Source organism: Meles meles, chromosome 2, assembly GCF_922984935.1.
Source record: "Meles meles chromosome 2, mMelMel3.1 paternal haplotype, whole genome shotgun sequence".
Taxonomy (NCBI): domain Eukaryota; kingdom Metazoa; phylum Chordata; class Mammalia; order Carnivora; family Mustelidae; genus Meles; species Meles meles.
Genome location: NC_060067.1, coordinates 65,619,773 through 65,645,660, shown reverse-complemented (window position 1 = coordinate 65,645,660; position 25,888 = coordinate 65,619,773). Strand labels below are relative to the sequence as shown.

Genomic DNA, 25,888 nt, shown 5'->3' with positions numbered 1-25,888 from the left:
GTTCTTTATGGATCCTGGATATCGGCCTTTTGTCTGTACTGTCATTTGCAAATATCTTCTCCCATTCCGTGGGTTGCCTTTTTGTTTTGTTGACTGTTTCCTCTGCTGTGAAGAAGCTTTTGATTTTTATGAAGTCCCCAAAGTTCATTTTCACTTTTGTTTCCTTTGCCTTTGGAGACATATCTTGAAAGAAATTGCTGTGGCTGATATGGAAGAGGTTACTGCCTATGTTCTCCTCTAGGATTCTGATGGATTCCTGTCTCACGTTGAGGTCTTTTATCCATTTAGAATTTATCTTTGTGTATGGTGTAAGAGAATGGTCGAGTTTCATTCTTCTACATATAGCTGTCCACTTTTCCTGGCACCATTTATTGAAGAGACTGTCTTTTTTCCACTGTATATTTTTTCCTATTTTGTCGAAGATTATTTGACCATAGAGTTGAGGGTCCATATCTGGGCTCTCCACTCTGTTCCACTGGTCTATGTGTCTGTTTTTATGCCAGTACCATGCTGTCTTGGTGATCGCAGCTTTGTAGTAAAGCTTGAAATCAGGTAACGTGATGCCACCAGTTTTATTTTTGTTTTTCAACATTTCCTTAGCAATTCAGGGTCTCTTCTGATAATCTTTTCAATGTACTGTTGCATCCTATTAGCTAGGATCTTGTTGAGAATCTAAGCATCCATATTCGTCAGGGCTAATGGTCTGATATTCTCCTTTTTGATGGGATCTTTGCCTGGTTTGGGAATCAGGGTAATGCTGGCTTCATAAAAAGAGTCTGGAATTTTTCTTCTGCTTCAGTTTTTTGAAACATCTTTAAGAGAATAGGTATTATTTCTTCCTTGAAAGTTTTGTAGAATTCCCCAGGGAATACATCAGGTCCTGTCCTTTTTTGTGGGGGGAGGTTTTTGTTCATGGCTTCAATCTTGTTACTAGATATTGGTCTACTCAGGTTGTCAGTTTCTTCCTGATTCAGTCTTGGAAGTTTATAGGTTTCCAGGAATCCATTGATTTCTTCTAGATTGCTTAATGTATTGGCATATAACTATTGATAATAATTTCTGATTATTGTTTCTATTTCCTTGGTGTTAGTCATGATCTGTCCCCTTTCATTCATAATTTTATTAATTTGGGTCCTCTCTCTTTTCTTTTGGATTAGTTTGGCTAGTGGTTTATAGATCTTATTGATTCTTTCCAAGAATCAGTTTCTAGTTTTATTGATGTGTTCTACTATATCTCTAGTTTCTATTTCATTGATCTCTGCTCTAATCTTGATTATTTCCCTTCTAGTGTGTGGGGTTGGCTTAATTTGCTGTTGGTTTACCATTTCCTTAAGTGTAAAGAGAGCTGGTGTATTTTGGATTTTTCAATTTTTTGAGGGAGGCTTGGATGGCTATATATTTCCTCTTAGGACCACCTTTACCATATCCCATAGGTTTTGGACAGATGGGTCTTTATTCTCATTGGTTTCCATGAATTGTTTAAGATCTTCTTTGATTGCCTGGTTGATCCAAGCATTTTTGAGCAGGCTGGTTTTTAGCTTCCAAGTGTTTGAATTCCTTCCAAAAGTTTTCTTGTGGTTGAGTTCTAGTTTCAAAGCATTGTGGTCTGAGAATATACAGGGAATAATGTGAATCTTTTGGTATTGGTTGAGCCCTGATTTGTGACCCAGTATTGGTCTATTCTGGAGAAAGTTCCATGTTTGTGCTTGAGAAGAATGAGTATTCTGTTTTTTTAGGGTGGAATGTTCTGTATGTATCTATGAGGTCCATCTGGTCCAATGTGTCATTCAAAGATCTTGTTTCTTTATTGATTTTCTGCTTGGATGGACTGTCTGTTACTGAGAGTGGCATGTTAAGATCCCCTACAACTAATGTATTCTTATCAATATGACTTTTTATTTTGATTAACAGTTGGCTTATGTAGTTGACTGCTCCTATATTGGGACATAAATATTTACAATTGTTAGATCTTCTTGGTGGATAGACCCTTTAAGACTGTGAACTCTGAGAAACAAACTGAAGCTTTTGGAGGGAAGGGGTAGGGGCTTGGGAGGGCCTGGTTGTGAGTACTAATTATATTATAATTATATTATATTGCATGGAGCACTGGGTGCGGTGCATAAACAATGAATCTTGCTAACACTAAAAAATATTAAATTAAAAAAAATTATGTAGTGTCCTTCTGTATCTCTGACTACAGTTTTTAGCTTAAAATCTAATTTATCTGATATGAGAATCGCTACCCCAACTTTCTTTTGATGCCCATTGGCATGCAAAATGCTTCTCCATCCCCTCACTTTCAGTCTGGATGTATCTTTAGGTTCCAAATGTGTCTCTTGTAGACAGCATATGGATGGGTCCTGTTGTTTTATCCAATCTACAACCCTGTGCCATTTTATGGGAACATTTAAGCCATTCACATTGAGAATGATTATTGAAAATACATTTTTATTGACATCATGTTGCCTGTGAAGTCTTTGTTTCTATAGATTGTCTCTATAAATTTCTGTTCTATGTCACTCTTGGGTTCTTTCATCTTTTATAGAATCCCCCACTCCCCCCAATATTTCTTGTAGTGCTGGCTTGATGGTCACATACTCTTTTAAACCTTGTTGGTCTTGAAAACTCTTTATCTCTCCTTCCATTTTGAATGTCAACATTGCTGGATAAAGTATTCTTGGCTGCATGTTCTTCTCAGTTAGTGCCCTGAATATGTCTCTCCAGCCCTTTCTCGCTTCCCAGGTTTCTGTGGACAGGTCTAATGTTATTCTGATGGACTTTCTTCTGTATGTAAGGAATCTCTTCCCCCTAGCTGCCTTCAAGACCTCTTTTCTAAAATGATGATTTGTGAATTTCGTGGACATTTTAACAATATTAAATCTTGGCATCCAGGAGCACAAGGATATCTTTCCATTATTGGTGTCTTCTTCAAGTTCTTTCATTAGTGTCTTATGGTTTTTGGTGTACAGGTCTTTCACCTCCTTGGTTCAGCTTCTTCCTAGGTATTTTATTCTTGTGATGCAGTTACACATCAGGTTGCTTTCTTAATTTCTTTTTCTGATAGTGGATTGTTAGGGTGCAGGAGTGCAACTGATTTTGCATGTTCATTCCGTACCCTGCCACTTGACTGAATTTGTTCATTAGTTCTAGCCATGTTTTAGTGGAGTGTTTCAGGCTTTTTATACATAATACCATGCCATCGTCAAATAGTGACACATTTACTTCTTCCTTTCTCATATGGATGTCCTTTGTTTCTTTTCCTTGCCTGCTTGCTCTGGCAAAGCCTTCCAATGCAATGTTGACTAAATGTGGACAAGGTGGGTATCCTTGCCTAGTTCCTCATCTCACAGGAAAACCTTCCAGATTTCCACCATGGAGTATGATGCTAGATTTGGACTTGTCATAATGGCCTTTATTTTTTTTAAGATTTTATTTATCTATTTGACAGACAGATCACAAGTAGGCAGAGAGGCAGGAAGGTGGGGGGGGGGAATAGGCTCCCCGCTGAGCAGAGAACCTGATGCAGGGTTCGATCCCAGCACCCTGGGATCACAACCTGAACTGAAGGCAGAGGCTTTAACCCACTGAGCCACCCAGGTGACCCCATAATGGCCTTTATTGTGTTGAGGCATGTTACCTCCATTCTCACTTTTGAGCGTTTTTATCCTACATGGATGTTGAATGTTGCCAGTTGGTTTTTCTGCATCTGTGGAGAGGATCATAGATGTTTTATCCTTCATTTTATTAATCTGGTGCATCCTGTTGATCAGTTTGTGGATGTTGAACCATCCTTGAATTCCTGAAGTAAGTCGCAGTCTATCATGGTGTATGATCATTCTGACAGATTGTTGACCTTGGCCTGCTAATAACTGTTGAGGATTGTTGCATCTGTATCCATCAGGGACATCAGCCTATAATTTTCCTTTATTGGTGTCCTTGTCTAGTTTTGGTAACAGGGTAATGTTGTTTCTAGAATATGAGTTTGGAAGTGTTCCTTCTTTTTCTGTGTCTTTGGGAGAGTGTGAGAGGGATAGGTAATAATTCACCTATAAATGTTTGGTAGAATTCACCAGTGACGCTGTCTGATTTTGGATTCCTGATTCACTCTCCTTAGTAGTAATTGGTCTGTTGAGATTTCCTATTTCTTCTTGATTCAGTCTTCATAGGTAGATACTACTAGGAATTAGGGGAGCCTGGGTGGCTCAGTCATTCAGCATCTGCCTTCAGCTCAGGTTATGATCCCAGAGTCCTGGGATTGAGTTCCCACATCAGGCTCCCTATTGGTGGGCACCATGCTTCTCCCTTTCCTTCTCCCATTGCTGTGTTCTCTCTCTCTCTTTCTGTCATTCTCTGTCAAATAACTAAATAAATCTTTAAAATAGAAGGAATTTATTCATGGTTTGCCTTTACATTTTGAAAGTGAGCTCAAGGTCAGCAAATGTGAGTCATAGCTATTATCACTGATATTCATAATTTTATCATTAAAATTAGTGATGTTGATAATTAGTAATACAGATATATGTTCAGAATAGATCAGAGACTGAAATAAGTTAGACAAATATCTATTCTATATATTTTCACTTATATGCAGGATCTAGAAAAACCAAACTGATGGAAATAGGGATTAGATTTGTGGTTGCCAGAGGTGCTTGTGGGGGAAGGTGGGGGAATTGGGTGATGGTGTTCAAAAGGTACAAATGTCCAGGTATAAGATAGATAAGTACTTGAGATATAAAACATGATTAAAGGAAGGAAGGAAGTCAGGGAAGAGACAGAAAGGAATATAGGAAGGGAGAAAGGAAGGAAAGAAGGAAGGGAGGGAGGAAAGGGTTAGGAAGGAAGGAAAGGAGGAAGGTAGGTAGGTAGGTGCAGGAATGTCCTTGGGGAGCTGGTTGGAGCTTCTGCAAGGAAGAGTGGGAGGGCCCCTGATGGGGGTGATGGAGGCTGGACTGGGTTCTTCCTGAACTGGGCTCTGCCCTGGAATTCCAAGGTTTTGTGCTGTGTCCTGGCCTGCAGGGGTGTGACAAGCAGTTCTTCAACGCCTCCCTGCAGTTTGCCAACATGGACATTCTGCTGGACCACACCAACTCTTACAAATCCAGGCTCGGCATCTCTGTGGAGTACGCCACGCTGGCCAAATACTTTGGTGCATTGCAAGCTACCAATGTCACCTGGCACGTCCGTGAGCACCAAGACTTCCTGCCCTATTCCTCAGGTATGACCCCGTGCAGGTTGGGGTGCAGATCTGGTGCCGGGGAGGGTGCCCACTGAGTCTGCTCTGCCCAGCTGATAGAGCCTGAGAGGTTACTGGGCTGATACAGACCCTGCCCCTCACATCCGCCCCCACACCTGTCACACCTAGACATTCTAGGATTGACACGACACTCAGAGAAGGGCTCCATAGCTTCCTCTTTCCACGTCCACAAGGCCTTGGCTGCCTTCACCTGGGAGGGCTGTGAGCTTGGTTACAGTCGGAGTGGGGGGGCAAATTGATGTGGGCGGGGTTACACTTGCAGTTCAAGTGTAACTACATCCTTGTGGGCATGGTTACAGCCCAGGTAGGAGTGGCTACGTGAGTGTGGGCAGGGCTATGCTGAAGTGGGCGGGGCTACACCGAGGAGGGAGGAGATAGGGCAATGTCCTGCAGGTGTTCTGAATGGGTTTGATTTGGTGCAACCCTCCAGGAGAGACAATGTTCATGTGGAGAGTGGACAGGTGCGGTGATCCCTGGTCCCTGATCTGAGTCACTGGGGATTTAGCGCTTAGGCTACAGGGCGCCCCTGCCTGACCAGGCCACTCAGCCTGCTGGAGGAGCTGTGGACAGCATGGTCTCCTGCCCACACGGCCTGTAGCCTTTCCCCGGATCACAGGGCTGACTACCCTTCCTGCTGTGTTCAGGTCACGTGGGAGAAGGTCAGGGAATGGAGACACTCCCCAGCCTGGGAGGAGGCAGAAGGCAAGAACAATAGGGACAGTCAACCACCTATGGGACCCAGCCATGCTGCCAGGAGGCATCCAGCCCCATTCCTCCCACCCAGTCTTGGTCAGGAGTCATTCTCTATGTGCAGGTCCATGCAGCAGACACAGGATCCCTCAGCTCTCCCCCATCCCACCGCCCTGGACTGCCAGTGGAACCCCAGTGATTGCAGGCTTGTCCCGGACTCCCCATTGCCTCCTAGTCATATGCCAGCACTCAAAGGCCTGTGTCAACTGGGTGCTGCCAACTTGGCTCCCATCTCCCCCACCCCTCCCACGAGGTGTCCCAGGCCCTTGGCTCACAGACAGTTCCAGGTTTCCCAGGTCCACCCTGGGATCTCTGGTTCCCCATCCCAGGCCTGGTCCAGCTCAACCTGATCCTCACACTTACCCCAGCCCCTCTCTGGAACCCGTGGACCATTCCTGGCCTGGCTGGAGAAGGAGTCTGTGGCTGCCCCCATAGGTGACCCAAGCAGAGCCAGAGCCCAGGCCCCAGCTTCCCTAGCTCTACTGGGACTAGATCTCAGGAAGCCTCCAGGCCAGGGAGACTCAAGCCAACTGCCAGCCCTTCTCTCCAGGTCCACATCAGGCCTGGACCGGCTTCTATTCATCTTGCAACCAGCTCAAGGGGCTGGCCAGGCGAGCCAGTGCTCTGTTGTATGCTGGGGAGTCCATGTTCACACGCTCTGTGTGGCCGGTCCCCCACCAGCACCTGGACCTGGACTGGGCCCTGAAGAAGCTCCAGCATCTCCGCTGGGTTGTCTCTGAGGTAACAGCACCCTTCTCAGCAAGGTGATCATGTTAGAAATCTCCTGTGCAGCGCGCTTCCCCAGCCCCTGGTCGCTAGATGTCCACGTTCCAGAAAAGAACACTGAGGTGGCTTGTGGTTCCATGGCAGGTGCAGATGGACCCTGGGTTGAGGCTAGAACCATGCTCTAATAGCCTTTGGCTGGTAGTTTCAGTAGGCTTTAGAGCCAGATTTACCCAGAGGGCAAAGGGCAAAGAGAAGCAGCATTAGTGTCCTACAGTCCTGCATGGATTCAGTCCCACTCCACTGAGTGTCCTCAGGCTCAGGACTTTCCTCTCTGAACCCTAATTCCCTCCCTGTACACTGAGAAGCTCATGCCCACCCCAGGATGGTGGGGCAACTGAATGTGAGATTGTACATAACCTCCTTGGCACGGTGGCTGCCCCACAGCAAGTTGTTCCCAATGTTCTGTCTCCATGTGTCCCCACTGTACAGATGGGAAAACTGACAGAATGTGTTACTGTGTTGGGAGCAGAGTGGATAGATCGAGCCATTGGAGTAGGCAGGACACATAGCCTCAGTTTCTCTTTAGGGAAGACACGCTTATCCCATGTCTACCTCGGTACAGAGAATGGAGGGTGCCTGGAGCATCCCAGTGGCACTCACAGGCAGACTGCACAGCGGAAGTGAAGCTGGGGTGGGTCCCTTGCAGATGTCTGTTTTCTGCCCCAGCTAGAGGACTCAGTGGGTTTCTGCAAAGTCATCAAACCTCTGGTCCTCAGTTTTCTACTCTGGAATATGGTAGGGACGCTCACCTGCTCCACTAGCACCTGGTGAGAGGGAAGGAGAGCCAGACTCCAGGAGGTGGTCTGCAGAGGCAGGCCCAATCCAGAGTTTCCCCCACTCTGGTTGGGATCCAGGTACAGCACCATGATGCCATCACTGGGACTGAGACCCCCAAGGTGAGAGACATGTACATGAAGAATCTCAGGTCAGGGATGCAGGGTGTGCACAAACTGATGGTCTCCATTGTCCAGGACAGGACCCCAGCGTACTCAGGTAAGCGAGACCCCTGTGGGATGGCCCTGTCTGGGAGGCAGCTCTGAACCCTTCTGAGCAGAGCTGGGAGTCATGGAGAGGACTTGAACGACCTGAGCTTCAGATCTGCAACTACATCCCTTGTGCACCCCTGAGCCCTTGGTCTGAGCTTGGCATGTGCCTTGACTCCTCCGAGCCTCCATGTTCTGTGTGTGATGGGAAGATGGGGAGGCCACCATTGAAGCCCGTCCTAATGGCCAACTGTTAGGTGTTTGCTCAGCGCCCAGCTCACAGTGTTTACTGCTATGCCTGGAGTGTCTGTAAGCTAAGAGGTGCTCTTGTCCTCACTGTGTAATTGAGGACACACCAGAAACAGAGATTGTGGACACGCCCAGGGTCACCCAGCTGGGAGGAGCAGAGCTAGGATTGAACCCAGGGACTGAGTTGCAGGATTGCAGAGGATACAGGTGTTCTCCAGGACCTGCCTCCACCTGGAACGCCCAGTTCCCTCCTAAGTTCAGTTTGGGTGCTGATTCTGGGCCCTTTGACAGTGAAGGTTTCACACGTCCAGAGTAACAGATCATGCAGCCTGAGACTGAGGAATTGTGAACCAGAAAGTCCTAGGGGCACTGGGATACCTTGGCCTCCCTCCCAGTGCCTGATGTCATGTGCACAAGGCCTGCTGCATCCTTCCCAGCACCCCACCTCAGCCTGCACTCTGTCATGGTGCACCCTCACATCTGACCTCCCTACTCACTGGGCCTGCACTTCCTTCCGTCTGCGTCTGTTGGCAATGCCATCTGACCTTCAGACCAGTGAAGGCCCCTGGGGACCATGCACACAGTGCCCAGGGTCCCAGCCCACAGATCTGGGGATTGGCTGGGACAGAGAGCAGCAGCAGAGCTGGAACTGGGGTCTGATTTCCCTGCCAGATGGGGCCGTCCATTCCCATGACCTCACCAGGGTGACTTGCCTGAGCAATGAAGGGGTGGAGGTCAGGAAAGGGGTCCCAGCCACAGGAACAGCCTAGGCAGGGGCAGGGGGCTGGAAAGTGTGTGATGTGTTCAGGGGTCCAGGATTCATCAGACATGAGCAGAGTTTACCTCACTGGGAGTAAAGAATGGACAGAGAAGCAACCCAGAGTCACATCTCTGGGGCTCAGACACTGGGCTAGGTGATTGGACTGGACCTCCAGCCTTCCGGGAATTCTCTAGTCCTTTCCAATGCCAAGGGCTCAAAGGTTGGGAGCCACACCTTAGTAGGTGGTTAGGTTGGACAGGTGACTGTACTTCTCGGGGCCTCAGTTCCCTGGTCAGTCTAATGGAGCTGTCAGGGGTAATGTGTAAGGAGCATGGGGATCCTCTGTCCAGAAGGACACAGTGTGATCCCTTCCAGCATCCTTGGCCTCGGGAATGGACACAGAGCCCTGAGCAGAGTATGCGACCTGCTGGTTCAGAAGAGCACTAGCCCACTGGTCCTATACTCAGTTCCCCCAGTAGCTCTGCAGGAATGTGTCTTTTCTGCCTCAATTTCCCATGTAACCAGGGACCCCCAGGGATGTTGGGTGAGTCCAATGGCAGCAGGTAAGGCCAGTTATCTGCATGCAGACCCAGAAGCTGGGGGACACATTGCCGTGGTCTACAACCCCCTGGCCTGGACGGTCACCACCCTTGTTACCCTGACTGTGGGCTTCTCCAGGGTCAACGTCACAGATGAGTTCGGCCGGCCGGTGGCTGCACAGGTATGGCCCTGACAGCATGCACAGGGGCACACTTGCTGCTGCTGACACCTGTTCCAGGAGGGCTCTTCCTGAAATGGGAGCAGTTCACGGAAACACGTGGCCATTGGGACCACACCTGGAAGACACCCCATGGAGACCCTTATCTAGTAAGGTCAGTGGGATCCACCAGGGGACTCTCACTGGTCTGTGAGCATCTGAAGTGCCCAGAAGTCCCAGCACTGTCCCCTCCCTGGAGGGTCTCCTGGGTGGCCTGCCCTGGTTGGGAGGCTTCTCCTCATGCCCTGGACATGGGGCATATTTATGTTCTCATGTAAACATCCACTTTCTGTGGACAGGCCCTCAGGAGTCTTCAGAGGGACACTTTGCAGAGGTGTTGATGGTCCAGGCTGGCTAAGCTGCCTGTTTCCACACACCCAGACACTAGCGTCTGTGTGGTCTGTCCTTATTTCCTGCCACTGCCTGGAGCCAGCCGAGGGGCCCAGGGACCCTGCCTGTCCCCCAGTGCCAGGGTTTCCCTGCGGACGTGCAGAAGGTGCTGACATCAGCCACTCAGCAAACACTCCCGGAGGCACATTCTGGTCCAGCCGGGGCTGAGTGCTGATGCCCTGGACAGCAGCACCACCGTGGGGAATGGGCGGGTCAGACACTTAAAGGACATGTGTGGTGTGGAGTGATGACCTGGGAGCCAGGGTAGCAGACCTTGGTTGATGCAGGAGGAGAGAGTTCATCTGACCTGGGTAAGAAGACGGGATGGTGTTGGTTTCAGCAGACCCCACCCCTAGCCCTCTTCTTCACCCACACGCAACCACCACTCTGAGTAAATGCACTCAACAAATATTTTGGAATCCTACTGTGTGTCAGGTTCTGGCCTAGGTTCCAGGCTTCCTTAGTAACCAAGCCCATGAAGTCCCTGTCCACAGAGAACTCATATTCTCACCCTGGGGAATAGGCAGGAAAGCAAATGAGAAGGTGTGGAATGTGACAGATGGTTGTGTTCTGACGAGGAAGATTGACAGAGCTGGATGGGGGCAGAGACAGGGTATGTATGTCCCACAAAGCTTGTGTGGGATGGTGTGTGCAGCCATCCTGGGGTTGCTGATAGGGCCCCCAAGCTTCCAATGGGGGCTCAGATGCTGCATGCTTCCCCTGGAGAGTGAGGGGCTCGGTTGAGTGTGCCCAGTGTACTCCTCCATCCCTCCCAGGTCAGGGGACAGGGTGATGAGGAAGATGGTGGGGTGAACAGAAAAACTTCCTCTGGGGAAATTGGAGGGTGTGAAATAAAGGACTTCAGAGAGAAGGCTCTCCAGGAAGGGGGAATAGCATGAGCAAAGGCTCTGAGGTAAGAAACAGCAGGGATGCTGAGAAGGGCGGGCAGTGACTGATGCTGGAGTCTGAGGAGTGAGGGAAGTTATGGTGGGAGATGGTGCTGGGGCAGGATCCTTGTGAGCAGGGAGGATGCCTGAAGGGAACTCAGCACAGACCAATGATGGAAAGACCCTACTGTCCATGGGTAATGAGCACCCTGCCCAAGAGGTGTGCAATCACAGTATAGTAAGGACACTGAGTGTCCTCCTGTCCTGAAACCCACCATATTGTTTTGTTCTGCTGGTGTTGCAGGTCCAGGAATCGAAGGAGAAGGAAACTGCTTATGACTTGCATGTGCTGACCACAATCCTGGGCCTCAGTTACCGACACTACAGTATCAGGCGCGCCCAGGGGACCCAGGGTGCCACACCTGTCAAAACATCCAAATTTGTCCGCAGGACAAAGACATATGCTGGTTAAGGGGGCAGACACCTAATTCGTGTGGAGAATGACTGTTACACTGTGTTTCTGGATGCTGACACTAACCTGATGCACAGCATCTTGGAGAGGTGAGGCACAGCCATTGCTGACTCTGAGGCAGAGGCGTATGCTGAGACCTGGGCATGTCATTTCCCCATCCTCGCCCGCTAGGGGAATCCCCAGAAAGGGGCGAAGGCCCTCCTATATTACCATTTTAATTTCTGCATTTGTGAGACCAGACCGGTACAAGAAAGCCTATATTGACCCTTGTGCCATAGCTATTGATCAATATCAAATCCATATCCAATAACCACCCACCCATTCATCTGCTTACCTGTCGTCCACCCACCCATCCATGCATCCCTCCATCTATCCATCCATCCATCCATTCTTCCATCCATCCACTCCCTGTCCATCCATATACCACTTACTTACCACTCATTCACTCCCACACATACATCTCTCACTTATCTTTTGATCTGCCCATGTATCTTTTTCTGTCCATCCTTCTGTCCATCCAACCAATAATAACCTTCTTTTCCTTCCTTCCTTTCATCCGTCATTCCTTCTCTCCATCAACTATCCTTGATCATCCATTTATTCAACTAACCAACCACCCCTCCATCCACTAACCCCCTACAACCATCGTTTTATATCCACAAACCAAAACACCCAGCCACCCATCAGCTACCCCTCCCACACACTCTCCCATCCATCATGCTCCATCCATGTATATACATCCAAACACCATTCTTCCATCCATCCACTATCCTCCCAGTCATCTCTATATTCATCCTACCATACAACCATCCATCCATCCACTCACTCACTCAACCATCCACCCATCCATTCACTCACCTCCCATCCATTCATATATCTACCTGCCTACATACCTAACCACACACTCTCCCATACATCTGTATATCCACCTACTTACCGATTCATTCACACCTACACACATCCATCCATCCACTTATCATTTGACCTATCCATGTCTGTTTATCATTCCTTTCATCCATTCATCCATCCATCCATTCATCCATCCATCCATCCAACAATCCATTCATCCATCCATTTACACATCCATTCATTCAGTAATTGTTAATAGCAAAGAAAGCAGGTGACTCCCAGATAAAAGTGTCTCGGATGTTTGGGGGCCAGCCTTGTCCACCCCCAGGCCACATCCCAGAAAGTTGCATTCCAGCCGCATTTCCTGATGTGACCTCCCAACTGGATTGGAAGTGAAGTAGGAACAGGAAGTCTGGGAAGAGTAGCTGGCAGAAAGTGAGGGGAAGGAAAGAGAAGGGAGGAAAGAGCATGGGTGTGAGGTGAGTGGTACCTGGAGATCACCCTGAGGGCAGCTGTGCACAGCTCTGGAGTCTCACCGCACTAGGAAGTTCCCCACAGGGGGACCCCATCAGAGCCATGTCCTTCATCATTCTAAAGATCTCCTTGAGAGAGGGTGTGGCAGGTAGAAGGAGCTGACTGCAGGCAGCTTGGGTGGGGAGGGGAGGATGGGGAGAGCAGTAGAACCCGGGCCAGGCCAGCCAACTTCTGAGCCTCCCTGGTAAGAGGAGAGACCCCAGGCTGGTCTTTGGATGCTTGTTCAGTCAGGCCTGATGCCCAACTAGACAGCCCTTGCTGGGCCAGCCCCACCTCGCCTTCCCTGTGTGCAATTCATGAAGGCTTCATCCTCAGCCATGACCCTTTACTCAGCATGTCTAGTAGTACACTCTTGGCCTGCCTATCATCCCCTCACCCTGTCTGTCTCTGTTCCTTTTGGTTGGGTGAGAACTGGGTGCTCCTTAGGGTCCCTGAAATCCCCTCCAGGGTAAACTGATGGCCCAGTGCCTGACCACTGGTCACAGAGAGAAAGAGCTGTGGAAATGGAGGGCAGTGGCTCAGAAGAGTCTTGGTGGGCAGGAGGCCCCTGGAGCCAGGCCTGAGGACTGGAAGGGCCAGAGAATTCATGGGCACAGACAAGGGGACAACTGTTCCATGGCAGGAGCCTCCTGTGTAGGGCCCGAGGGGGTGGCCATCATGTGCAGAGACCACCCCAGGGCAGGTTGAGTGGAGGGACCTTTTTTGTCACAGGACAGCACCGTGGGTAGAATTTGCTGACCATGCAGCTCAGCCATGGAAATGTTCCCCATCTGTGGGGTTAGGACACTCAATGTTCATGTGAGCATCCCCAGTCATGGCCCCTCTGACTCTTCTCTGTCTCTGGATTTGTCTAAATTGGACATTTCATACCAGGGGATGAACTCCATGCAGCCTGTGGGGTTGGCTCCCTCCCCTAGCATCATGTATCCAATGTCAGTCCATGCTGCCGTGGGCATGAGGGTCTCATCCCCCCTCGGGCTCTGTGTTATTCCCATAGCAGATGGAGCATATTTTACTCCTCCAGTTTCTAGCTGACAGCACCTCGAGAAGCTGATGCGGGGAGTGGGCGGCAGGCAGCCTGCAGCCAGAAGGAAAAGGTTTTGGGCCAGACTAATGAGCAGGACCTTTTCTGGCCTCTTCAGAGGGGCCAGAGGGGCCAGAGGGGCCCTTCTCAGATGACCTCCTACCTTCCCACCCATGCCCACACAAAAGCACAGAAATTCCCCAAATGGGTGTGGAAGGGACACTTCTTTATATTCTACACCTGCAGCCCCAAGCCCTGATCCCAGTACATGGCTGTGCCTTGACCACACACAGAGGTACAATCCATACACGTGTCTATACCATCCATGTGTCTACAGGGCTCTGAGTTCCTGCCCACTCTTACCCTACCCTCCATCCCAACCCCAGTATCTGAACCAAATGGAATGAGCCCAGACCATGCTGTTGGAACAGAACCCAAGTCCTGGCTAGGGTTCTTCCCAGACATGAGGTCCTGTGCCAGGGATCAGGGCCCCCAGGTTCGCGGGCCTTGGGAGTGAGGTGGGTTCATATTCCCTGCCCTCGGGAGTCAGGAGGAGGCGGTGAAGTGAGTGAAGGTGCTGACTCCTCACATCTGGATGCCTGGGGGTCTGCATGACCAAGTCCTTGCTTGTGCTCCTTGGGGTCCCTCTAAAAGGTGTGGGGGTGGCCCTGATGGCCGCCTGATGACCAGGCAACACCTCCGGGGGACGTTCCCTCAGGGCAGCTTCAGTGTCCTCTGCTTATGCTCTCGGGAGCCTGTTATGCAGCCTCTGTAGCCCTCCTGTGTGGGGTCCCCCCGGCACATGGAAGGATCTAAGGCCACTTGGCTCAGGGGAGAGGGTGTCTCATGGACTTTATCTGAACCACGTGCATGGGTGTCACCGAGCAGCCACATGACTGTCATCAAGGTTCTGCTGAGGTCTCTTTACTCTGCTTCTGGTGGAGGTGGGTGTCTGCATAGAAGGCTGTTCACCAGTTCCCAGATGACAAGGACAATACTTGGGACTCGTGCATGAAGAAAATACTGCTTTCCCTTTCCTGTCCCTGCAGAGAGAGTAACAGCACAGTGCGGGTGACCCAGGAGTTCATGGAGTACGAGGTCAACAATCTTGAGTTTGAGGAACTCATTTCTAATAACTACCTATTTTCACCCAACGGGACTGCTGAGCCAGCATGGGAGGGTGTGGAGTTGGAGATTGTGGCGGGAAAGCTCATGACCGAGATCCGGCAATTCTTCTACAGGTGCGCTGGCCGTGTATGAGGGAGTCAGGGTCCATGAGTGTTCCCGACACGAGCTCCTTCCCAGAGGTAGTCGGGGTCCATGCATGTCCTTGATACCAGATCATTCCCGGAGGGAGTTGGGGCCCATGCGTGTCCCTGACACCAGCTTGTTCCCGGAGGGAGTCAGGGTCCATGTGTGTTCCTGATACCAGCTCGTTTTTGATGGGAGCTTGATGCAGACATGATTGTTCCAGAGTGGGGCATCCTGGCCCCACTGCATGGGCTATACCTCTTGGCTGGTGTCCAATGTCAGAGTTGGGACAGGAACCCATAAGGATAATGACTTACACCAGAAGTTGTGTGACAGTACAGACCTAAGCCATCCCGGTCAGGCCCCCTAGCTCCGTATTATCAGGGGACAAGGCTCTTCCCATTATATTGCCCAGGATGGCTCCCTGACTCTCTGCCTGACTGCAAGAAGGAGGGAAGGAGAGAAGGGGTCATGGAAACAGGAAGGAAGGAAAAAGGAAGAGAGGAAAGAAGGAAAGAAGAGAGGAAGACAAATGGGGAGGGAGCGAGGAAGGGAAGGAGGGAAGGAGGGACGGATGAAGGGGGAAGGAGGAGGGAGGGACATCTGCAAAGTTCCCAGAGCCTGACCCACTGAGTCCCAATTCTCCTCCAGGAAGGAGAGAGACCGGAATCACACATATGCCATCTACTCCCGGCTTGCCCACGTGCCGGTCGGCCATGGTGGGGAGCTGCTCTGCCGTCGCATCGAGCAGGAGTACCGCGTGGGCCCCTTGGAGCTGAACCGTGAGGCCATCCTGAGATCCAGCACCAGTCTCCACAACCGGCAAATCCTCTACTCGGACAGCAACGGTTTCCAGATGCAGCGGAGAGTCTTCCGGGAACACGCGACCAACAGCATTGCTCGGGTAGGCCCTAGGATGCCTGCTGGACCTGCACCCACAGGGAAGCCTGATGGCCCTTTTCCAGAAGGCCAGAGCAGGAAGCCCGTTCCAGCACCCCTGAGACCCCCCTTGCCCACCTGTGCTGCTAGGGTGGAGGACCCCGTCTTGGGTCACCCCTGGTGTCTGAAATCTGGTGCCACCACAGACACTGGGCCGTCCCTGTCCCTGTCTGTGCCTTGGTTTCCTTTGTGTAGACGAGTGCCTCCTTGGGGAAGTCGTTCTGAGATTTCTGAGCCGATGCTGGTCAAAGGCTTAGAGGGCCTGACCCCTGCCAGGTGGTGCGGCAGAGACACCACCTGGCAGTTTGTTCAAAGTGATGAGCATGGCCTGAAGCCACACATCAGCTCCCCCATCCTAGGCCTCCAGCCTTGTGACCCTGGGCAAGTAGGTTGGCCTCGCCATGGCTCCCTGCTGTCCTGATGGAGGGAATAACCTCGGTCCCCAGGGCTGGGAGGGTCAATGGGAACAATCCAGGTGAAGCCCCCTTGGGGGTTCTCCTGTGACCCCAGTAATCATTAGTTCTTACTTCACCCAGGGGACCCAGAGGGTTATGTCCCCACCCGGCTCTGCTTGTGAGTTCTGGTCCCTTCATCCCTGCTTGCTCACTCTCCCGTGCTGTGCAGGGGCTCCTGACCGTCCTTTTGGGTCCTTCCAGGCCATTTGCTCCAGCAGAGCACAGAGTGTGGGGAGTGTGGCTGCTGCCCCAGACCACACTTGGCCCTTTCTCTCTGTAGCAACCCTCGGCCCTGCTCCCATAGCAGGTGGACCCACATACCCCCTCGTCATTCCTGCAGGAATGTGCACAGTGGGTCTTGGTCCCATTGTATCGGTAGAGAAACTGGGGATTGAGTGGGCTCAGTCCAGATGGGCAGGAAGCAGTGCATCTGCATGTCAATGACAGTCTGTTGGGCTCTGTGGTCAGAGCCTCTACCATAGTCTTCCTGCTGCACCCTGAGCAGTTGCTGTCTATACCATCCATGTGTCTACAGGGCTCTGAGTTCCTGAGTGCCTGTGTGGGGGACAGGCAGGGGTGGCCCGGGGGAACCCTGACCAGCAGTCCTGCCCATACTTTGCCCTGACAGCCAGTCTAGCCATGTTTGTGTGCACAGAATTACTACCCCATTGTTCAGTCCGCCTTCATCGAGGACAGCCAAAGCAGGCTGGTGCTGCTGTCCGAGCAGGCACATGGCGTCTCCAGCCAAGGGAACGGCCAGGTGGAGGTAGGATGTGGACACTCCTGGCCACCCAGGGTGGGGGCAGGTGGGAGGGGGGCCTGTCAGACAGCTCTCCCCTGCAGGTCATGCTCCATCGCCGGCTGAGGAACAACTTTGACTGGGCTCTGGATTATGACCTCACACTGGACGACAACTCTGTTGTCCACCCTGTGCTCTGGCTCCTGCTGGGACCCCGGCCACTCACCGCGGGCCTGCGCCAGAGGAGTGGGCTGGCGCTGCAGCACAGACCCATAGTGCTGTTAAGAGAGCTGAATGGTAAGGGAGTGTTCATACAAGAATGAGCCCACCTGGCCGGGTAGACTTGGGGAGGGGTGTGGACCACCACTGATCTGGACAACGTTGGGAAGAAGGGAGCTCAGGGTCTCTGATCCAAAGTCCTCATATAAGGTGTAGGGAAACTTGGCAAAGAGGGTCAGGGTTCACTTAGATCATATAGATGTTGGGAGCATTTCTGAGACTCACACCTATTATACCTTCTGCATTTTTCCCGAGTTTCCTTCATTTTTGCTCTGATGTCTCTTTTTCTTTCTTAATATGACACATATGGCTTCACAGATAAAAGGTCAACATTAAAAGGCTTGTTTTATGTGACTTCTGGGTATGCTGTCACCAGGTGAGGGAGATTCTTCCCCATGGTCTGATCTGCAAAGCTCATGAATTCCCTCCACTCAAACCCCTACTAACTTACAACATGCTGTGTCTGTATGAAAATAATTGAACATAGGGAATGATCATCTTTAGAGATGGTACATTGGAGCAGCATTTAAAGAATGAAACAGTTAGATACAATGTCTTATCTGTCTCTCTAATCCTTGAACTTTTTCTGTTCTACTCACTTGCAGAGGTTTTGATAAGAAGGTGGTTATAATTTCTCCTTGCCTCAGTTTTAGAGCAGGGCCTTCCCAGGTATTTGAGGTAGAAGGCTGTTGCTCACTCTTGTATGAAGCATGTATGGGTGGCTGCTGTGTACTGCACACTGGGGATGGGTAAGTCCAGGCCTCTCCTGAAGGATTTGTCCTGAGCTCTCCACTGGGGAGCTGTGTTCATATACATCCCAGCTTCAGGGAACACAGGGAGAGGTATTGGGTAAGAGTCTGCTGCCTTGTGCTTTGGGAACCAAGAGCCTGGAGAAGATCAGAGTCAACTTGGAAGGGGGTCATTGAGGTTCTCTTGTTCGGAGGTAACAGATGTGGAAGGGGCTGCTGGTTGGGCGGAGTGTGGAAAAGCTCCTGGATTCAGAACAGCTGGACAAGAGGTGTGGGCAGGTGAAGTGGGGGCAGGACAGCTGGGGGCCACTGAGGAGCAGGTGTTCACAATCATCTGTCCAGGATGCCATGAGTTGCCTGCCTGGCCACCTCTGGGTCTCAGGTTCCCAATTCCCAGAAAGGGGATCTGATTGGCCAGCAGGCTGGTGCTCAGGATGAGTCAGTTGTTCCTTCCAGGAAGCTGGGAGCCCTTTCCACAGAGGGGGATGGCCCCGTGCCTGAGGAGGGCCCATTGCTAGGTCGGGACCTCCCACTGGCCCCACTCTGGTCTCTCCTGGTTGAAAGTGAGAGAAATTAAACATTTACTGGCTGAGGTCTCAGCAAACTCTATCCAAGGTGCATGCACATGACTGTGGGAAGGGCAGGAGTGCAGTTGGTTCTCAAAGGGGTGGATCTTGACGAGGTCATCCCTCTCCCTCACTCTCAGCTGTGCTTCTCCCTGTCTGTAAACTTATTTATCCTCCTTACCGGGACGAGGCTGTGAACTCCTGTGTCATGCATCCCCCCTTCCACCCCATCCCCTGCAGAAGGACTGAGCTCAATCTTCCCAGGCCAGGTGCAAAAGTCCCATGGAAAGCTTTGGATTGGTGCAGAGAGGAGCTCATGGTCTGAGCCTGGACCAATCACTGTGGCCTGGGGACTGCAAGAAGATGGTGCTCCAGCTGGAGCCCAGAGCTGAAAGGGCTTTTCCTGGAAGGAGGAGGGGGCTGAGGTGCCTTCTGAGCAGGGGGGCCATGGATGACTAGAGAAGAGCTGGCATCCCACACCTTGCATTGAAATCAGGGCTCTGCCTGAAACGGCCCTGTGATCTGGAACAAACCCCATCACCTCTCTGGGTGGTAGACTCCCCATCTCTACTTTGAAATGGCTGGACTAGAGATTCAGGGTCCTTCCAGCTCTTAGACTCTGTGATCTAGCCCTTGGACAGGTGGAGGAAAGGCATCCAGGTGGAACGATGTCCATGGATAAAGTCAAGAAAGGGGAACCCTGAAGTGCAGGGAGCAGCAGGTGCTTCCGGCTGTCCTCCCTGTGGGGCACATGTGGGCAGGAGCTGGATCACCTGAACAAGTGAACAGCATGTGCAGAGCTCCACTGCCAGGAGGAAGATCCTGGACCCAATCCTTTCCTTGACTCTGTGTGTACACCCCACAGAGACTGCCCAGAATCTCCCAAGCCCCCAGCAGCAAGAAGCCGTGACCCTGCCCCCAAGTCTTCACCTTCAGATTCTCAGCATCCCAGGCTGGAACTACAGACAGAGAGCATCTGCAGAATCTCCAGAAAGGTGAGGCAGGTGTCCAAGGGAGCCAGACACATGGCACCCTCCCCATGACAACCTGGCCCCACATTCATCACCAGACAAAGTGGGCTTCTCTCAGAGTTGTCCTCTTTTGCATGGTCACCTGATCCCTTTCTCTACCCAATGGGGAGGACCAGGCCCACAGGCAGGCTGTGGGGGACCAGGGTCACTCAGTAAGCAGGGTACACTGTGGGCATGGACCCTAGCCCAGAACCTGTCCACACCCATTCTCTGATGGATCCCTGCTTACCCCACCACCAACCCCCAATCATCATCCATCATCTGCCAGACCCTCAGCCTGTAGTGCAGTCTTGCTTCCTCAGGGACTCCTCCGGGAGCCCTGAATAGCCAGTCCCACTCGTCCTCTGAACCCAGGAAGCATGACTGTCCAGAGCTTCCATTCATTCACTGAGCAAATAACTTTTGTGCCTGGCACTGGGTAATCATCGTTGACCAATGTAGGCAAGGCCCCTGGACTCTCAGAGCTCTCCATCTAGAGGGGGAAGCAGGAAAGTCACCAGCCAGTGATGTTGGTATTCACATTAAGCCCCCAGCAGGGCATCATGGAGAGCTTCCTGGTGGAGGTGACACTTGTCATAAACTGACTCTTCCTGTTGCCAAAGCTCCAGCTGCACCTTCTCGTCCCTTTTCCACTGTGAGCAGCTCAAAGGCAGAGCTGGCTGCCCCTGAGCCACCCTCTTGTCCCCTAGAGCCCCATCCAGGTCCTGCCAGTCACCAAAGATGGCTCAGTAGGAGTCTGCAGATTGAAGGAGGAAAATGAAGAGGCAATAATCCAGATAACAATTTTATCTGATAAAGTGGATCTTGGGGACCATTGCTCATGCCTGCGGCCAAGTGATGTTCTAGCACTGAACCCTACTACCAGGAATCCCCCTGTCACAGAAGATGCTGGGCAAGGAGCTTTCCCTACAAGGCAGAGCATTCCCCTCCCACTGGTGTGCATGGCCAATGCAAGAGAATACGTCTCCTGTAGACAGCTAGCTCCCAAATAGGAGGAGAAAGGGGCTGGCCTGGGGGTGCCCCAGACCTGTTGAATGAAGGTCCCTCCTCCCTGGAGAGCAGGGAGTGAGGGGTAGAGCAAGGGGAACCTCGGGGATGGAGTGAGACCACCCCCCCCCACCCTGTCTCCCTGAGGTCAGAGCCACCTTATGAAGTAGTTGGACATCAGCATGTCCTCACCCCCCCCCCCCCCACCAACATCTGGAGACAGAGAACCTGCCTGACCCTTGGGATCCAATCCATAACCACCCCCTGGAACAGGAAGAAGGGATTTTCACACCCCGTGTGCAGCAATAGCATCACAGGGACTGTGTCAATGCCTCCCAGGGAGGATGAGGGTAGGAAGGGAACTGCAGGTGTCGCGTGCTGGGCCCAGTTAGAGGATCATTGCTGATGGGGGTCCTTCTGTCCCTGAAGGCCATGGAAGGAAGGCCAAGGCAGATCTCCGCCATGTCCTGCTGCGGCTCCATCACCTGTATGAGGTGGGGGAGGACCCGGTCCTGTCTCAGACTGTGAGTGTGAACCTGGAGGTAAGAGCCCTCAGACCCTGTGACAGGCTCCCAGGCCGTGGCCTGAAGCCCCAACAGGCAGGCAAACCCCAGTGTGAAAATCCGCTCTGGCAAAGACCTCAGCAGAGATGCCTGGGGTGCTCTCGCTCACCCTGGAGTGGGCGCTGTGGGAGCACGTGGATATCCCACCCTCTTTTCTCTGCCTTCTTGCTACTTCACCTTCTCTGGTCCCTTCCTGGGGCACTGTGTCCCATAACTGGCCTCCCCAGAATGCTGGCTGTTTCTCTTTGGCTTGTCCTCTGTGGTCACCTGCAGGCACAGCCTCACAAGCAGATAGGTCTGCAGAAGTGGGAAGGCAGCGGCAAATGGGGTCTTGCTTCTGAGTGCTTTCTCCCTGTGTCAATGCAGGGAAGCTTCCCCAGAAACCTCCCACCTCTGGGCCAGCCCTCCCTTCCTAGTCAGGCCAGAAGGGGCCACCTGCCTCCGTCCCTGCACAGGAGACTTGGTCCCTGCTTTCTTGGCACAGGGGATAGATAGCTACTCCTGGCCTCAGCCTGGGGCACCCCCGATCCATATTGGGGAGAAGGGGTCTGGACGATGGAGACAGTTCCTGTGCCTGCCTCCCCTGGGTATGCTTATCCAGTGCAGTTCCTGAGAAAGCACGCTGGTCCCAGCCTCAGTGTCCTCATCTATGAATTGGGCACACAGTTCCTCTGGGGATTTGCTGGGAGAATTCATGAGGTGGTGTGTTGTGCCCCAAGCATGGGTGCCACCCCTGCTCCTGCTTTGCTTCTGCTCTGATCTGGGGCCTCATGGGTAGCTCACCCTCCCTGTGCTCTTGACCCTCAGGTCGTGCTGCAGGGGCTGGGGTCCGTGATGGAGGTGGAGGAGCACTCGCTCACAGGAACCTGGGATGTGAGCACGCTGCGCCTCTGGAGCTGGAGGACACGGGATGGTCCCCACAGCAGAGATTTGAGAGCTCCTGAGGTTCAGGCTGAGCCTGGGAATCCCAGCCCTCCCCCAGCCTGGCTCAGGAGCTGGCCAGACCTTATTTAGAGCCAGCTCTGCCCATTATGGCCTGTGTGACCTTGAGAGGGCTACTTGGCTTCTCTGATTCTGGACCATCCAGAATCTACCATGGGTCTGTGTGTGTGTGCATGTCTGTATGTGTATCTGCAGATCACACCCCTTGCCTCTGTCCTGGGTGAGTCATATCCCAGGGGGTCTGACATCTGTCATGATGTGCCTCACACCACACACCCCACTATGAGCTCCTGGGAACCATAGGCAGCTTCATGTCCCCCAGTCTTTCCCATGCCATTCCCTCTGCCTTGATCACCATTGTCCTCTTCTCTCTGACCCGGTCCTACTTAAGCTTGGCAGAGTCCAGGGATAGGCCATGTTCCTCCTCCATTCTCCTTTTCCCCTTTCCCCTCGTTCTTTTTTTTCATGGGTATACTAGTGGATCATGGATGGATGGCTGGGTGGATGAATGAGTCCATGACAGTGTGAGTGTTTGGATGGGTGAAAGGAAGGATGGATTCAGGGATGGACTAATGGATCATGGGTGGATGGATGGATTAATGGATGGGTGATGGATGATGAATGAATATATGGATTGGTAGATATATGATGAATGATGGATAGATGATAGATGGATGGATGGGTAGATGTGTAGATATGTATTTCTCTTTGCAGGATGATGGATGGATGATGAAAGGATGGATGATGGATGGATGGATTAGTCTGTTGGAGTATGAATGTTTGAATGGGTGAAAGGATGGATGGATTGATGGATGGACTAATGGATCATGAATGGATGGATGGATGGATGGATGGGTGGAAGAATGGATGAAGAGGTTTCCCTCTCAAGGTTGAATTTAGTGGAACCCAGCAATATAAAGTGCAGCTCCACCAGGTTGCCTCAGTGAGAAAGCTCTAGGAATTGAGTGTTATACCCCATGGAAAATGAGGTCATGTATGGCCAGGACCACCTATATATTACGCTCATGGGAGGGCCAAAATGCAAGGGGCCCATGTCAGTGGGAGTCCTGGCAGGATGGACATTAGAGTGTACGTAGGTGCGGTGTATGAGGGGAATCTGGGTAGAAACGCCCCAGGGGAGCAAGAGGTTCTGAGGACAGACCACCTCTGCTCCCTCAGGCAGCTCCAGCTCTCACTCGACATCCGTACAAGGCACGAAGGTCACCATCTACCTGAAGGAAATCCGGACATTCTTCATCCACTTCTGTAGCAGTGAGCTCTTGGCTGACTCTGTGACCTCAGGGCGACCCTGGGAGCCCCAGGAAAATGAACAGGACCCAGAAGATGGAAAAGCAGCATGGGAGGATGAGTGAGGACCCCCCTGATAAGTTAATGCAGAAACTGGCCGGATTGGGGATTTTGTTGTGCTTTAAATAAAAATTGCATTTCACATGTTCTCCTGGGGCTCTAGAGCCGGCCTCTCCTATCCTCCCACCTGGGTGATGTCTGCACGCACACTCACTCCTCGTGCCCATGCAGGAGTCATCAGGAAGCTCCCATAAGTCAGAGGGGAGTACCCTGAGTGACAGAAAAGGCACCTGACACACAGGCCCCACCCCCTCTTGCCTGGGTCACCAGTGTGACGTGCAGGCCTACTGTGTGCCTAATGATGGGTGCGGGTGGGGACCCTGCCAGGACAGGGGGCCTTCAGAGTCCATGTGGGGGGCATAGGGGTCCATCCAGGAAGGCTGTAGAAAGATGACCCCCAGGCCAGGGCGGGCTTTGTGGGAAGAGCAGACGCCTCAAGGCCTGAGCCCCTACAGGCTGGGTGCTGAGAGCAGGGGGTCAGGATCTGCTGGCATGTTTCTTTCTGCTCTCACTTCAGGGCTCCTGGGCGGCCCTCCGTGGGCTGTGTTGGAAACGGTCCAGGTGCTCAGTGCCGTGTGACTCTCTCCTAGGACAGGGGCCTGGGTGGGAGTGGGATCCTGAAGAGGATTCCCAGCATCTTCAGCTGTATGGGTTCCAAGTCTCGGGGGACCGACAATGCAGTGGAATCAGACTGTCCCTTGTCATTTGAGGCACCTTTAGGGGCATGCCCGTATCCCCTCATTTCCATTTTTGTGTGTGCCAGGCTGTGTCCTGGGCACCTGACAGATGGGATCTGGAAGACTTCAGCGCATTGTGTGGTCCACGTTCTTGACACTGTCAGTGTGATGCAGAGTCCTTCCCTGCTGCCTGTGGGCTCCACCTTGCACTCCAGCCTCAGGTCCCATCCTTCTCTGTGTCTGCCACATCAGCCTTCTCCCAATGCCTTTGACACCCGAGCACAGTCCCACCGCAGGACCTTGGCCCGTGCCATTCCCTCTGCCTGGAAACTCCTACCAGCTGGCCTGCACTGCTCCCTCCCTGGCTCATTCAGGTCTCTACTCCAGGTCACCTCCTCTGACCACTCTATGGCAGGTATCACCAACACCCTGCCAGTCTCCTCCCCTTCTAGGCTTTCTCTTCCTTCATGGCCCTTCCGTCTGCCCTTGTTCATTATGGCAGGGATCGGCTGTCTCCTGCCCCTGGACGTGTGCTTCACAGAGCAGGAAACTTCTGGCTTTTCCCCACTGTATCCCCAGGCTGGAAGCAGACGTAGGCACACGTGGTCCTGCATCAATGTTTAATCCCTGGATCAAAGCTGCAGCAATGAAGCTTTTCTGTGGTTTCTGTTCAGAGAAGAATGAAGTGGGAAAGATGGGGGTCACCCCGGCCCTGTCGACCTCGTGCATCCAGGACAGTTGGCTTGGGACTGACCATCTCGTGGAATGGCCCATTCCTCCAGGGACCCTCATCCCAGCCCCAGCCTCCCCCAGGAGGGGCCCTGAGTGCATGTCAAGGCTCTGAGTGACCAGGTTGGTCATCTGACGTGAGTCCCGTGGTGTGATGGGGGCCTCACCCCATGTCCGGACTTGAGCTCCAGGGCCCCGCATGGCCCACCCCCTCTAGGCACCCAGGGTTGGTGGTTCAAAAGCGTGACACGGGGGCAAATTGCTCTGATCCAAGGGTGATCTGAAATCCTGCAGGGACCCAAGGGAGCTGGGTGCTCATGGCAATACAAGCTGACATGGGAGGAATGGCCACATCAGCCAAGGCAGGCCCGAGGGTGTCACACCTGCTAGCTGGTCCACCACAGTCCAGCCCAGCTGAGATGCTGACATGGAGCTCCGGGACCTTTACAACTCTGGAGGAAGTAAGGGTGATCCAAAGTTCCCTTAAGATGGAAGCACGAACCATAAATTATTCAGTGATCTGGATGCTGTTTTGGGGCAAATGGAAGCCCCACTCTGCTCCTACTTGCCCAGTGCCCATGATGCTGCTCTCAGATTCTGACTGGCTACCCTGTTGGACTCTCCAAGTAGAAAGGGAAAGGTTCAGTCAGGCTCCAGCAGTTCTAACCTTCTGGCTGATGCATCTCAGACAGTCTCTGGCATCTGAATGACTGACAGGGGCCACTGAGTAACCCAAGGTTAACCAGCAGAAGAACCACCCAGCTGAGCCTGGTCTAGATTGCAGAATCATGAGCAAACACATGGTTGTTATTTTAAACCACTGAACTTGAGGGTGACTTGTTACTTAGCAATAGCCAACTGATATCCTAAGTAAGGCCCATCTACTCACTCTCTATATCCTGCTCTGAACTGGTCACC

The 25,888-nt window shown here is 52.0% G+C and overlaps 1 protein-coding gene across 1 annotated transcript in view; it reads left to right on the top strand.

Moving 5' to 3' along the window:
• LOC123936842 (epididymis-specific alpha-mannosidase-like) overlaps positions 1–23,569 on the top strand; it is a 60,288-nt gene extending 36,719 nt beyond the window's left edge. The window contains 14 exon segments of the mRNA XM_045997394.1: positions 5,017–5,215; positions 6,555–6,745; positions 7,645–7,783; positions 9,370–9,503; positions 11,121–11,377; positions 14,745–14,936; positions 15,598–15,850; positions 16,996–17,106; positions 17,184–17,376; positions 19,539–19,644; positions 19,646–19,668; positions 21,121–21,233; positions 22,062–22,167; positions 23,376–23,569. Of these exon segments, the coding sequence (XP_045853350.1) occupies positions 5,017–5,215; positions 6,555–6,745; positions 7,645–7,783; positions 9,370–9,503; positions 11,121–11,377; positions 14,745–14,936; positions 15,598–15,850; positions 16,996–17,106; positions 17,184–17,376; positions 19,539–19,644; positions 19,646–19,668; positions 21,121–21,233; positions 22,062–22,167; positions 23,376–23,569 (2,211 nt within the window).
• The last annotated feature ends 2,319 nt before the right edge of the window (positions 23,570–25,888 follow it).